The 12,536-nt window shown below is 48.6% G+C and overlaps 5 protein-coding genes across 5 annotated transcripts; 4 read left to right on the forward strand and 1 right to left on the reverse strand.

Annotated features, from left to right (window-relative positions):
• Positions 1-707: 707 nt before the first annotated feature.
• On the forward strand, positions 708-2,579 carry BDV38DRAFT_269647 (uncharacterized protein; the record flags this gene model as incomplete). The annotated part of the gene is made up of 5 exons (XM_032057002.1): positions 708-837; positions 1,027-1,266; positions 1,361-1,778; position 1,972; positions 2,250-2,579. The coding sequence occupies 5 exons, from the start codon at positions 708-710 to the stop codon at positions 2,577-2,579; spliced, it is 1,119 nt and encodes a 372-aa protein (XP_031915940.1).
• Positions 2,580-3,462: 883 nt separating this feature from the next.
• On the forward strand, positions 3,463-4,597 carry BDV38DRAFT_269648 (Saccharopine dehydrogenase; the record flags this gene model as incomplete). Its single annotated transcript, XM_032057003.1, has 2 exons — positions 3,463-3,639; positions 3,710-4,597. 2 exons carry the CDS (start codon positions 3,463-3,465, stop codon positions 4,595-4,597), a joined length of 1,065 nt encoding a protein of 354 aa, XP_031915941.1.
• Positions 4,598-5,259: 662 nt separating this feature from the next.
• BDV38DRAFT_280790 (zinc-binding alcohol dehydrogenase family protein) lies at positions 5,260-6,509 on the forward strand (the record flags this gene model as incomplete). Its single annotated transcript, XM_032059395.1, has 5 exons — positions 5,260-5,379; positions 5,440-5,462; positions 5,518-5,634; positions 5,691-6,250; positions 6,304-6,509. The coding sequence occupies 5 exons, from the start codon at positions 5,260-5,262 to the stop codon at positions 6,507-6,509; spliced, it is 1,026 nt and encodes a 341-aa protein (XP_031915942.1).
• Positions 6,510-7,049: 540 nt separating this feature from the next.
• BDV38DRAFT_241410 (exosome non-catalytic core subunit CSL4) lies at positions 7,050-8,413 on the forward strand. The gene has a single exon (XM_032054017.1). The coding sequence runs from the start codon at positions 7,165-7,167 to the stop codon at positions 7,936-7,938; it is 774 nt and encodes a 257-aa protein (XP_031915943.1). The 5' UTR covers positions 7,050-7,164; the 3' UTR covers positions 7,939-8,413.
• Positions 8,414-8,726: 313 nt separating this feature from the next.
• BDV38DRAFT_269651 (GTPase RIA1) lies at positions 8,727-12,300 on the reverse strand (the record flags this gene model as incomplete). Its single annotated transcript, XM_032057004.1, has 6 exons — positions 8,727-9,106; positions 9,167-9,489; positions 9,549-11,075; positions 11,126-12,063; positions 12,136-12,156; positions 12,238-12,300. The coding sequence occupies 6 exons, from the start codon at positions 12,298-12,300 to the stop codon at positions 8,727-8,729; spliced, it is 3,252 nt and encodes a 1,083-aa protein (XP_031915944.1).
• Between the last annotated feature and the right edge of the window lie 236 nt (positions 12,301-12,536).

Genomic DNA, 12,536 nt, shown 5'->3' on the forward strand with positions numbered 1-12,536 from the left:
AGCCTGATTGTACGAGAAAACATTATCCATTTACCAACCCGTTTAACACAACTACCTTCTTCGCTTCCCTTGTGATCTACAGTGCCTAAAACCCAAGCCTTTTTATTTGACCCCCGTGAAAGGAACAACTTCTACGGGGTCAACACAAAATGCTCCGTCGCAATGGTAAGAAAAGCTCCTGCGAGCCTTGTCGGAAGTCGAAGATCAAATGTGACCATGAGTTCCCCATATGTCAAAGATGTCACTATCGTGGCATGGCTACAATTTGTGTTTATCATCCAGCGCCAATGACTCGTCCAGATTCTCTGCAGCTTCGTCGTCCTCACGGCCTTCAAAGAATATCGCAGCTCATTCCGTCCCCTACACCTCGTAGGGACAGTATCACTGAAGATGTGTGCGTGTTTTTCATTCTTCCTCTTCCTTTGGGTTAGATGGCTGGCTTTGGACGTTTCATGGGGATGGAGGCTATAGCATAGCTATGTCACAGAGACCGACTGGCTGGTAAAGTTGTGCTGATAGAGAAAGGGGGCGACCTAGCCGACAATGGGTCGACTAGTGGGAAGGGGGTCTTAGCAATCATGCTGAGCCCGTATAGATCTTATAAGGGGTGGATACTGATTTCATTTCTTAGGCAAGTCTATCAAGGGGTCTTAGACACCCAGCCTATCGGCAGAAATGGGCCCAGTTCCCCGTTGTTCTCACCAACCATGCCTGATATATGTCACGCAGACATCCAACAAGGATCTACGCTCTTAAAACGTCTTAATGATATCTCAACCCTCGCGCAACTTGCAGAACGGTACATCCGAATGAAGAGCCATATGATTCCAATCCCAGGTTTTATAGCACAAACCACCATCGCGTCCTTAGAAGGGGATCCTTCAATCGAAAAAATGAGCACCAGAGATCAACTAGCAAATTCAATTTTGATCACCGGAAATACCTGTCGCGAACTGGAGCTGAAGGTATATGTCTCGCCCAATAATTTCTGCAAAACATTCACGGGCCCTGCATTACGCTGGGAAGCGTTGGGACTACTATTTACATGGGCCGCACTTGCTCTGTTACACTTACCATTGGATGATAGGCTTGCCAAAAAGTTCATAGCAGCTCAGGGAACTAATAAGGCGTCATGTGTTTCCACAATGGTGTACTGCAGTAATTTATGCATCTCACTGTGTAAAGAATATGCACCTCCAAATGAGGTTCTCCTATGGCTGCTGCACGAAAGTTTGACCCTCACAGCACAATTCTACGGCGATTGCAGTAAGCCCTCCTTGAATACACCCACCAACCTACCAACCCACCATAATCGCACTGAAGGCGTCATGACATTCCTACAACAAGCTTATCGTTCTAGGTCATCAGACATGGCAGCGCCTGGGCGACTTGGCCACTGAAGCTCTAGACCCAAGTAGAGTCAGGTCTGGCACAGAAAGCCCCGCGGTTTCATTTCTTCTTTCCCAATCGCGAAGGAAGATTCTAGCTTCTGCGTACTGGATAGACAAAAGTTTGGCGAGCTTACACGCTCAAGTCCCGCGAATTCCTTGCCTTCCGCAAGATTTTGAAACCCCACTCGATATCGATGACGATGAGCTCCTTTCGAAAAGCCTTTCTCACTCGGAATTACTACATTCGCATAGCAGTGGTTGGAATCAATCGGCGCATACCTGTCCAGCTACATATATTCGCGCTAGATATATCTTAGGCGGGCTTCGAGATGAGCTCCTTCAACTGTCCCTCACAGCGTCTGCTGTCAATAGACTCCTAAAGCTAAAGTAAGCTATTGACTCGTTCTATTCATCGTTCGCTATGTTTTACTTATGAATATCTAGACACCTATTTCGACGCTATAGGGCAGCCTGGCTGGAGATGCCGAAAAAGCTTCATTACAGAGACCCCGACCAGGTCCAGCCGATGCCCTACATGATCTCTTTCCCACAACTACTACTCTCCCTGGATTACCTTCAGGGTGAATATCTTATTTATAGAGAGCTCACTGGAATTGTTGAAAGCACGAGACCTCAGCTTCTCTGGCACTGCGGAAGGACTCTCAATATCGTCATCAGTCTATTTGCCTCCCCTAAGATGAGGACGGAGACTAGTCTGCTGGATCGTATCCGCGTTGTGAGTTTTCCGTCTGCCACCTGGACCAATGAATACAGCCTTTCAAGACTAAGACCTGCTTCATCTGTCAGGGAGTGTTATACGGTGTTCCATGTGCCGAGTACCTTATCTTCACCCTGAAGGTGTATGACGGAACCAATGAATTACAGGATCATTCACCATCTCCACTGGAGCTTATACGCAATATCAGTGCTTTCATCAGTTACCTGGGTCAAGAGTGCTATGCTGACGGTCAGCTTAGCCTTTCCTACATCAGCACATATAAGAATCTAGAGTGCGCCCTTAACGATCTTCTTGATTTGAAACAGATATACGCTCTTGGATGCGGCTCCGGTGCTAGTTCCTCGACCGTTTCCCCTGGCTCTGAGATATTGGGGAACTACAACAGCATTGAAGGTGAATTAATTGATTGGACGAATGAACTTGAGTGGATGAGACAATGGAGTGTGTAGGTATAAAGCAAGTTTCACTAGGGTGCAGATGCTAGGGGTGGGCACCTTCGCATACTCTGGTCTGGCTGAAGGGCTGGTCAAATACAATTTTAGTAAAAGGAAGCACAAGCCGGGCCTTTTCTTTGGTTTTGATTTATGAAACAGCTGTGGCTGTTTCAGTAAAGTAGTTTCAAAAAGGTTATGCGTTGTGTTTTGTACTTTTAACAAGAAGCATGCAAAATGGGTGATGTTCTGAACTCCCTGTAACTAGTTAATGACTATTTAATATCATTCATTCCCCTAGGGCATCTAGGAGAGGAAATACCTTTAGACCAAATGAACTCACCAATGTAGCATTGCAGCTACATTACAGAAGAAGAGTAGATAGTTACGCAAAATGTTTATTCCTTTTGGTCTAGCACACTTATTCACAACACGCTCACAACATGTTTTTGAATAGGCTATCCCATAAAACTGAAGAAACAAAGCAAGAGATGAAGACGCTTAGTGACAAATGCAGCCTTTCTTTTTCGGCTTACCCTCACTAGAAATATAGGAACATAAAAGAGAATAAGAGAGAGAAAAATGCGATATCGCCCCAAGAATAGCCGAGGAGTTACAGTTTGAGGCACAGTCTGGTTTATTCCGATATCAATGACGCAGTTGCTCACCTCGCACCCTTAGGTTACATTGAACTCCAAATGGGCCTCGGATTAGGGTTGTTGGAAGCGGAAGCCAAATACCTACTCGAATGTCACCTATACGGCATATATGAGTGGTCTTCGGCTCCGTTCTTGATTAACTCCTAGACTATCTCTGTTTAATATTGGTGGATTCCCTACTTCATACTGTGCCCGAGCCTGCCTATCAAATATAACCTCGAAAGCTACCCCGAGAGGGCAAAATGCCTGACAACCCAGTTCTGCACCTACGCCATAAGGACCCGCCCATTGGATGCCATGCACTCATCACTCCTAAGTCCGCCAAGGAATTGGTTGAAAATGGCTTTACCATAAATGTGGAGAGTAGTCTTGTCCGCTGCTTCGCAGATAGCGAGTACAAAGCCGTCGGCGCCACTATTGTTTCTAGGTACTCTTGGCCAAATGCACCCTTGGACTACATTATCGTCGGCATTAAAGAGGTCCAGATAGACACAATTTCCACTTCAACATCTTCACGTCTATGCAGGCCATATTTACAAAGAACAAACAGGCTCGTATGAGAAACTTCTACGATACGCCCAAGGCGGTGGTATTCTACTGGACATCGATTGGCTCAAGTATGCTGGCGGCCTGGATTCCGTGACGTACGAGTACCACTCCGGCCTTCTTGGGACAGCTCTCGCCATCAAAACCTGGGCCCATCAACTACTGTACAAGGATGTCTCCACGACCCCCCCCATGCCCGTGGGCAGCAACCTGGAGATGGTCGTGCAAGAAGCGCAAGAATACCTCCGCAGGGGCGTCGAATTCGCCGGCCGTCTCCCTCGCATTGCTGTCATCGATGCCTACGGTCGCTGCGGATCCAGTGCTGTGCATGCCTGCCATCAGTGGGGCATTCCTGATTCCCAAATCGTCCGGTGGACTCGGGCCGATACAGCTAGACCAGGACCCTACAAGGACATCCTGGAGAGTGACATTCTTCTCAATTGCATCTTCTGTAGCGGGTCAATCCCGCCACTCGTGGACTTCGAAGCACTGAGGCTGCCCCGGAAGCTATCCGTAATTTGTGATATTAGTTGCAATAGCCACTCCCCCTACAACCCCATCCCCATATATTCTACGGACTGTACGTTCGAAAAACCCGTGCTCTCCATCCCTGTCCAGTCCGGACCGCCGTTGAGTGTGATTGCTATCCCATATTTGCCCAGTGCCGTGCTGAAAGAAGCTTGCGAGAATGCGGCCACAGTGGCTCTGCCGTTGATCAAGCAGCTAGGATCGTGGGATGATTCCTCAGTGTGGAAACAACTTGAAGAACTATTTTATGAGAAGCTGCAGACAATTTCGGAAACGAAAGTAGCTTCACGAGCGATGCTGTAATAAGGTTATAAGGCAGGACGACGTTCGCCCTTTGTCTGGTTAGACCTCATAGTAGAGACCTGATGAAGCTTAGGTCTTAAAGGTATAGGATCAGAAAACAACGTCTCGTAGAAAGCGACACATAATACATACATACTACACACAGGGCGACCTCACGAACGGACATCGGGGCGGCGAGCCATTGTACCTAACTGACATTACGAGCTTTGAGAAGGCCATCGCCACCCCATTCTACCAAAATCTGCGTGTCGGAGCTGATAATTGACAATGTTCTTGCAACATGAAGGTAGTGGAAGGTGATATGGGGGTACTACCGGAGTTAGGCATTAAACCCCACTTTAAATACGAAACGTGCCTGTATAAACTTTACAGCTTTAGTGGTAAGTGCCGGCTTTAAGCTTAGGAATCAAGCTCGATCGATTGATATCCTAATTGGGTTATAGATTGCGCTATTTTAATTCATGGGGGCCAAAAAGTATCATTTAGTATTACCAACCCGCTTATGAGACATGGAGGTTGAATTACTAATATTGGTATAGTTAACTAGTTATCAATAATTGAACTTCTACTCTATAAAAGGGCTTTGTAGTACCCAAGAGGTAGTCATTCTGTCTGTAAATAACAAGCATTGACTATTAACTTCGTTTATTATCCCATTCATTATGTCTCTGAACCAGGCTGCCTGGTTCGATGCCGAAGGTCAGCCCTTTCGGGTTGGTCCTGCGCCAATGCCAACACCCGGCCCTAAGCAACTGGTCATCAAGAACCAAGCTGTGGCAATTGTAAGTCCATCATAGTATATCTAGTTGAATTTTCACAAAAGTATTAACAGTTTAACACAGAACCCAGCGGACTGGAAGATCCAGTAAGCAACCGACAAACACCCAAGCCTTTGACCAGCCCGCACGCTAACATTTCAGGGCTGGTGCACCTTTCATTAAGACCTGGCCGATTGTACTTGGAATTGATTTCGCAGGAACAGTTGAAGAAGTTGGCGAAGGAGTAACCCGTTTCAAGAAGGGTCAACGTGTCATTTCGTAAGATGGCTCCGAGGACTATAAGAGCGTTCACGATTACTGATGCGCGTGGATAGACATTCCCAGTCGTTAAGAGACCAAGACCCAGCAAAAGGCGCATTCCAACTCTACCCACTCGCCGAGGAAGTCTTCACATCTGTGATTCCGGATTCCATGAGCTTCGAGCAAGCCGTTGTGCTACCTGTGGCGCTCTCGACAGCGACAGCCGGCCTTTACCTTCCTAAATATCTCGGTCTTCCTTACCTACCGTCGTCAAACCCTAAGTCCACCGGAAAGACACTGCTCATCTGGGGCGGGGCATCCTCCGTTGGTGCAGTCACTATCCAATTCGCCGTTGCTTCGGGTCTGAGAGTAGTCACCACAGCCTCTCCAGCAAATCATGATTTTGTCAAAGCTATGGGCGCTAGTGCCGTGTTTGATTACAGATCTCCATCTGTAGTCGAGGATATTGTCAAGGAGCTTGAAGGCAGCGACCTCGCCGGAGTCTACGATGCCATCTCCGAAGAACCCAGCTTTGAGCCGATCACCGAAATTCTGAAGCGTGTAGGCCGCCAGGTCAAAGTTGCCGCTGTGCAGACTCGTGAGAAGCCATCAGAGGGGTTTGACCCCATCTTTGGTATGCCATATCCCATGATATCGCATAGTCGTATAGATCGCTAATGTTCCCAGTATTCTGTTATGAAATCGCCACAGCCCCAAATGAAGAGATGGGCGAAGCTATCTGGGGGAAATTTGTGCCCGAGGCATTGGCCAGTGGACAATTGCAGGCGAAGCCTGACCCTGTGGTTATAGGTCATGGGTTGAGTGAAATTGAGCATGGGCTGAAGGTGCAGAAAGCTGGAGTTTCTGCTAAGAAGATTGTTGTTACTCTCTAAGTTATTGGTGCTTTGGTTTGTTTAACGCAAATGAGTCTAGTATAATGTCGAGTTTTTCTCAGACCAGACGCAAACTTAATGATATCTTAAGATAGTGAGAAATATACCACTTCGCGACAGGTGTGCGGCGAGATGACAAACCTCGCCTGTACTTTTACATTCTTACATCTGGTTTGCTCGTGGAGTCACGATAGGCATAGTCTCATCAAACTCCAACCATACGTTTTTAGCCATATAGGAGACACACTAACCCTGGACTATGCAAGGTCAGAACCCTTACCGTACAGCGCAGGTTGGTAGTGTCCTAGGAGCAAGGCCTGCAGTGACAACACCTTGAGCAAATTGAAAGATTGCGGTAGGGGCTATATTTTGCTCTATTAGGTGCTCATTGGTACTACTGTAAGTTGTATTCGACATATAGAATCTAAAAAAGACGCGAGTAGAACACTTCATTGAAGCCCTTCTAAAGGGGCCTCGGCATATACAGTAGATCACTCCGTAATAAGTAGGCGGTAAAGAAAGCAAGAGACCCACCGGGAAAGCTTTTCTCCACCGCCGACAAGTTTTCGCTTTCCCTCCAACAGAACGAAGCTTTAGTTTTCCTTCATCATACAAATCATTTATTTACTTCTTTTCTTCGTGCCATTGTCCTGAAATGGCAAGCGCACTCCCAGCCCTGGCCATTCCAGGCCAACGTCTGGGCTCAGCGACCTCCTACTCAGCCGGTCCAGGCACACACGTACAACAATCAAATGTCTACGCCTCCATCGCCGGCCCAGTCGTCGTCGAACCGGCGCAATCAGGCTCCAAGGGCAAGGCTACTCTAAGCGTCTCTCGCTCGATTAGGGCCCCCGGAACAGGAAATGCCTCCAAACCCGTGACCACAGCGCCCGGCGCCAAGTCAGCGGCATCTTCCTCTGCCCCCAAGCCCAAGCTGAAATATAACACCCTCCCCGCAGTCGACTCAGTGGTGCTGGCGCGCGTGACGAGGGTCCAGAAACGACAGGCTACGGTGTCTATCCTTGTTGTGTTGAATGAATCCGGCAGCACCCAGGGTGTCAATCCCTCACAGACGACGTCCGATAACGACAACATTGAGGCGATTCTCTCCTCCGCCGCCAATCCCGAGAATCATAGCAGTTCCGACGAGCTCCGATTCCAGGCTCTTATCCGGAAGGAAGATGTGCGCGCTGTTGAGAAAGACCGCGTCGTGATGGACGAGATGTTCCGCGTTGGTGATATCGTCCGTGGAACCGTGATTTCCCTCGGTGACCAGAGTTTCTACTATCTGACGACTGCGCGCAACGATCTTGGCGTTGTTATGGCTCGTAGCGAAGCAGGAAATATGATGTTCCCCGTTAGCTGGAAGGAAATGAGGGATTCCGTCACCGGTCAGGCCGAGTTGAGGAAGGTGGCGAGACCGTTTTGATGGGGTTGATCTAATTGGGGGCAATTGTCGGTTGGCTTTACTGATGCTTCTTGCCCCCCTCACTTCCTTATCATCGCAAGGCTGAGAAAGGCTCTCATGTGGCGTCCCTTTCCCGGTACTTCGGAGAGTCGCGTGTCGGCGCAGAGGGCTGGAGAGATCCATTGGCCCCTCTCTCTTCCAGAAGAACTGTGCCGCTTCTGCTCGGAACTGTCTTAGACAGACTAAACGACTAGAGTTGAGATGCTCTGGACATTTCTCAAGGAGCAGACGCTCCATCATCTTGCATACTACTGCTGTACATATTAGAAGTATTGGTCTACCAGTGCTTTGTGCTTCACATTCAACGATGTGTAATGAGTTACGAACCAGCTAATTCAAGAGAATACAATAGCTCTTTGATCATCTAGACAGTCCTGAACGACTAGGCGCTCAAATCGCTGTTTGCATACACCTCCATAGTATCCAAGGTTCTGGCCTTCTCCATGCTGAACTATAACCATGTTTGTTACCGGAGGAAGATAAACAGTATAAATCTAGTGTAGGAAAATGCTTATCTCCACGACCCACGTTATGATTCTCCATTCCCTCATGTCGTGGAATGGAGCTGCTACAATCGAGGGTACAATATCTTCACGAACATTGTAATCACACCCAACGCAATAATGGAAACTATTGTAATGATCCAAATGACTTTTTTGTACTGTATGTACATATATACCAAGTGCAATATCCAATTGCACCATCTATCGTACGATAAATCCACCCTAGTATAAACAACGAACCTCGTTTTACTTCTTCAACGTCTTCTGCTTCTCCGCATCAATCAACTTCCTTCCCTGGACCACCAGTCCCTTTCGAGTTCTCACAGCATCCATATACCGCTTCGCCACGTTCTCCCGATCGGCTAACTCACCCAGATCTTCCAATTCTTCCTCAGTGGCCGGAACCCAAAAGGGGTCTTCGTCGAGGGCCTCAAACCCAGCGAAGATAAGCTGTGGTTGCGCTGCACCCGAGGTACGCTTACGAATTTCCTCGGCAAATCCGAAAGACTCGGCAACGGGGAGCAGAGCCAGGATCGTGAAGAAAGGGGTTCCCTCCTTCATGGTCTCTGAGAGGATGCGGCCGCGGCGCCGGGTTATTACACCGTAGACACGACCTAGGACTTCGGCTGTTCGGGGTCAGTATATGTTCTGTGTAACTTGGATGGCATAGAGGTGGGGGTGCGTACTTGATGCTTGAATTTCACAACTATACATGGCGAGCATGATTCGGGGGCTCCAGTCGAGGAATCCCTGGGAAATGCTTTCGCGGACTAGTCTGATTGCCTCTCCTGTCAGGCGACCGAGGTCAAGCTCTTCCTCGCTGGCGTTGACGGTTATCTCTTCTAGGAAGACGGCTGTTCCTTGCATGGGCTCTTGACAGAGAGGGCCCTGGCCGGTTGCCAGTTGGAAGGCGTACGTGATCTTGTCGCAGAAGTCACGTACAATTAGTGCTTCGCGGCTGCTGGTTTCTGTGTTGACGGTGGGTTGTTGCTTGGGATCTTCCAACAAACTGTTACTTGTCAGTCTATGCCATGTGTAAATGTTGTCGGGTTTCGTGAATAGACTTACAATTTCTCGCAAGTGTTGACTGCGGTAGCATCGACTAGGATGTTCGGTCCCACTCGTCTTGGGCCGAAGGCTGTGATTCTGTCTACGACGTCCTGCCATAATTCCTTGTCCTCTTTCACTTCTTCGTCGAAGATCTTATTCAGTTCATTCCTGAAGTCCTTGAGAGAGAGCACACTTCCCTCGCGGGCTTCGTCTGTTGCGTCACTGGTCTCCACTTGCTGAGTGTTCTCCGGCGTTCCGTTGGCTGGCTTGTCCTCTGTTGCTGCGTGCCGCTGAGATTGTAGTCGTTTGATCGTTCCAACTTGTTTAGTGAAGTATTCAGTCACGACTTCAGGCAGAGGCACAACGCGTAGCCGGATAGACAATTGCTTTGATGCTGAAACCGCCAGAACACCTCCCCGTCCTAAATCTGGGTTCTTAGGGGCCGCCATTTCCGGTGCATTGACGATGGTTTCGCGGTATGGTACGATTGTTTGGCCGGTCTGAATGTCGCATTTGGCGAATCGTTCGCGAAGGTCCTTCAAGCAACGCTCAAGATGCAGTTCACCAGCTGTTAGGATGACGTGCTCACCGTTGGGGAGCACATCGTACTGCGCGCAAGGGTCGCTTTGTTCGAGGAGCCGCAGACCGGTGACCATCTTGCCCAGATCGGAAGGGTTGGCTGGTTCTAGAGCAACCCTGACGATTGGAGGAGTATTGAGGGAAACACCAGCCAAGTTAATGCTTCCCTCGAGCTGTGAGCACAGGGTTCCGGTCTTCAACACATGGCCTGCAAGACCTCCAATGCCGAAAACAACACCGGCGGGGACAGACTTCAGTGGCTCGAGACTTCGTCCCATAAGGAGATACAGGTCTGTGACAGTCACCTTCTGTGGTACGGGAGTAGCGTTCGGGTTTTCCGGTGAGAATTTCGGCGCGAGGACGTAGATAGAGTCTCCAACTGAAAGGGTTCCTGAATATAGCCGTGCAAAACCAACCAGGTGTTCTGGATCTTCCTTCTCGTCCTCTTCCGGCGCTTCATTATTATCGCCAATGGTAACAGTTTCGAAGGCAGAAGTGATCCGTGCATAGCCGTCATCCTGTTGTTCACCATTGGCCTCCGCTTGCATTTTGGCTATTTCTTCTCTCTTTTTCCGAGCAATCTCTCGGGCCTCATCCGCCGACATAGTCCCGCCGGACCGTTTTTTGCTTGAAGACAGTTCACTTTCCGGAATGGCAACCATCTTGCTGACATACGCTACCACAGGCTCATCCGACCCCGTCTTGAACTTGATCATCGCGTCTTTCACTTTTGCATCCACAAAGTCCGCGCCAGGTGACTCCTCAATCAAGGCCGGTAACCGGGCTTCTTGGGCAGCTGGCGGACTAGGAAGGTATTCAATAACAGACACGAGGACTGCAGTGGAAAGAGGAAGCCACATCGAAAACAGTGTTGTCATTATATTCTTCGGGTCCCGAGATCGTAATATATATGCCGGAATCGAGATATTCAGGGACTTTGTAATTTTCTCCAATAAAGCAGGGTCACTGTTAATTGTCAGTCGATAATCCATACCCAAGTGTATGTCATACCATACCCTTTCCCTTTACCTCCACCCGTCGTAGCTTCGTATGCAGCCCAGATGCTGTCCAAAACTAACTGAACGAACATCGGTTTCAAAGCTCGTCCTTTAAGATGCTTCTGTGCCAGAACTCGTTTCGTCTTGGGGTCCAAGTAGTAGTCTCCCCAGAGCACTTTCTCAAGCACCGCACGCTTGATCCCGAGCTTCTTTTCGTAAATAGCGGCGAATTGGCGGACGGTGAAGGCCCATCCGTCCACAGCACTACAAAAGATGACGTTGTTCTTCTCAGGGGCAAAGTAAAGGTCCTCGTCATCTCGCTCTACATAATCCGCAGTATCCGCACCCGCCGGTGTAGATTGATCATCTTGCGTTTGCTTCTTGGTCCGATCTTTCTCGGCCGCCGCATTGGCACGTTCTTCCATGCGCTCTCGCCACTGGAGATCTTCCTCCATTCGCTCACCTTGGTAGAAGCTACCGATGACTGCATTAACCTGCTCTAACAATTTGCTCATATGAGAATAAGCCTCGCTTGGGCTCATCTTCAATTCAGTAACCAGTCTGTCGATCTTATTTATAACCAGGATGGGTTTCAGCTGCTCAACCCAGCTTTGACGCAGGACAGTGACTGTCTGACTGCAGACACCTTCTACAGCATCGACTAGAACAATGGCCCCATCACACAGACGAGAAGCTGTTGAGACCTCGCTGCTAAAGTCAATATGCCCTGGGGAGTCGATAAGATTGATTAAATACTCTTTGGCTACCGGAGCAGCGTCAGGAGCAGGACGACGCATCATCGAAAAGAACAACGAGATGGCCGACGACTCCATGGTAATACCTCGAAGCTGTTCATCCGGACGGGAGTCCAGATAGCGGATCTTGCCCGCCAGCTTGGGTGAGATGATGCCATTAGTGGCGATAAGGCTATCGGTTAGAGATGTTTTGCCATGGTCCTATAATCACTCAAATTTTCCAGAATTAATAGGGGTAACTTTGTGTCGGATTTAGCAGCCGTAGCAACTTACAACGTGAGCTAGGATACATATCTGCGATGGTGGTTAGCTATGGGTATCCCGATAACGAAGGAAATTGTGACATCAACGTGGGATGATGGAGGGGCTGCGTACATTCCGTATATCGTCGGGTTTCCGTTGAAGACGGACCAAATCCTCGACATTTACGATGGGCATTTTGGAAATAGGCTGGTGTCAGTGACCAACCTGAATCCGAAAAAACCAAGTTCCAGGATCTTCCAGTGGTTAGAATACGTCTGAGTTAGTTGGTGTCCCGCGTACTGCGGAAGAATTCAATTTTATGACCAAAAATGGAAAAAATATTGGCGGAAAAGCCAAAAGCTTTTCAACAACCAAAGAATCGCCGCAAAACAAAGCGGACTATGATTATTATGAAGTTATAATTGGATGAG

Source organism: Aspergillus pseudotamarii (assembly GCF_009193445.1).
Source record: "Aspergillus pseudotamarii strain CBS 117625 unplaced genomic scaffold BDV38scaffold_14, whole genome shotgun sequence".
Taxonomy (NCBI): domain Eukaryota; kingdom Fungi; phylum Ascomycota; class Eurotiomycetes; order Eurotiales; family Aspergillaceae; genus Aspergillus; species Aspergillus pseudotamarii.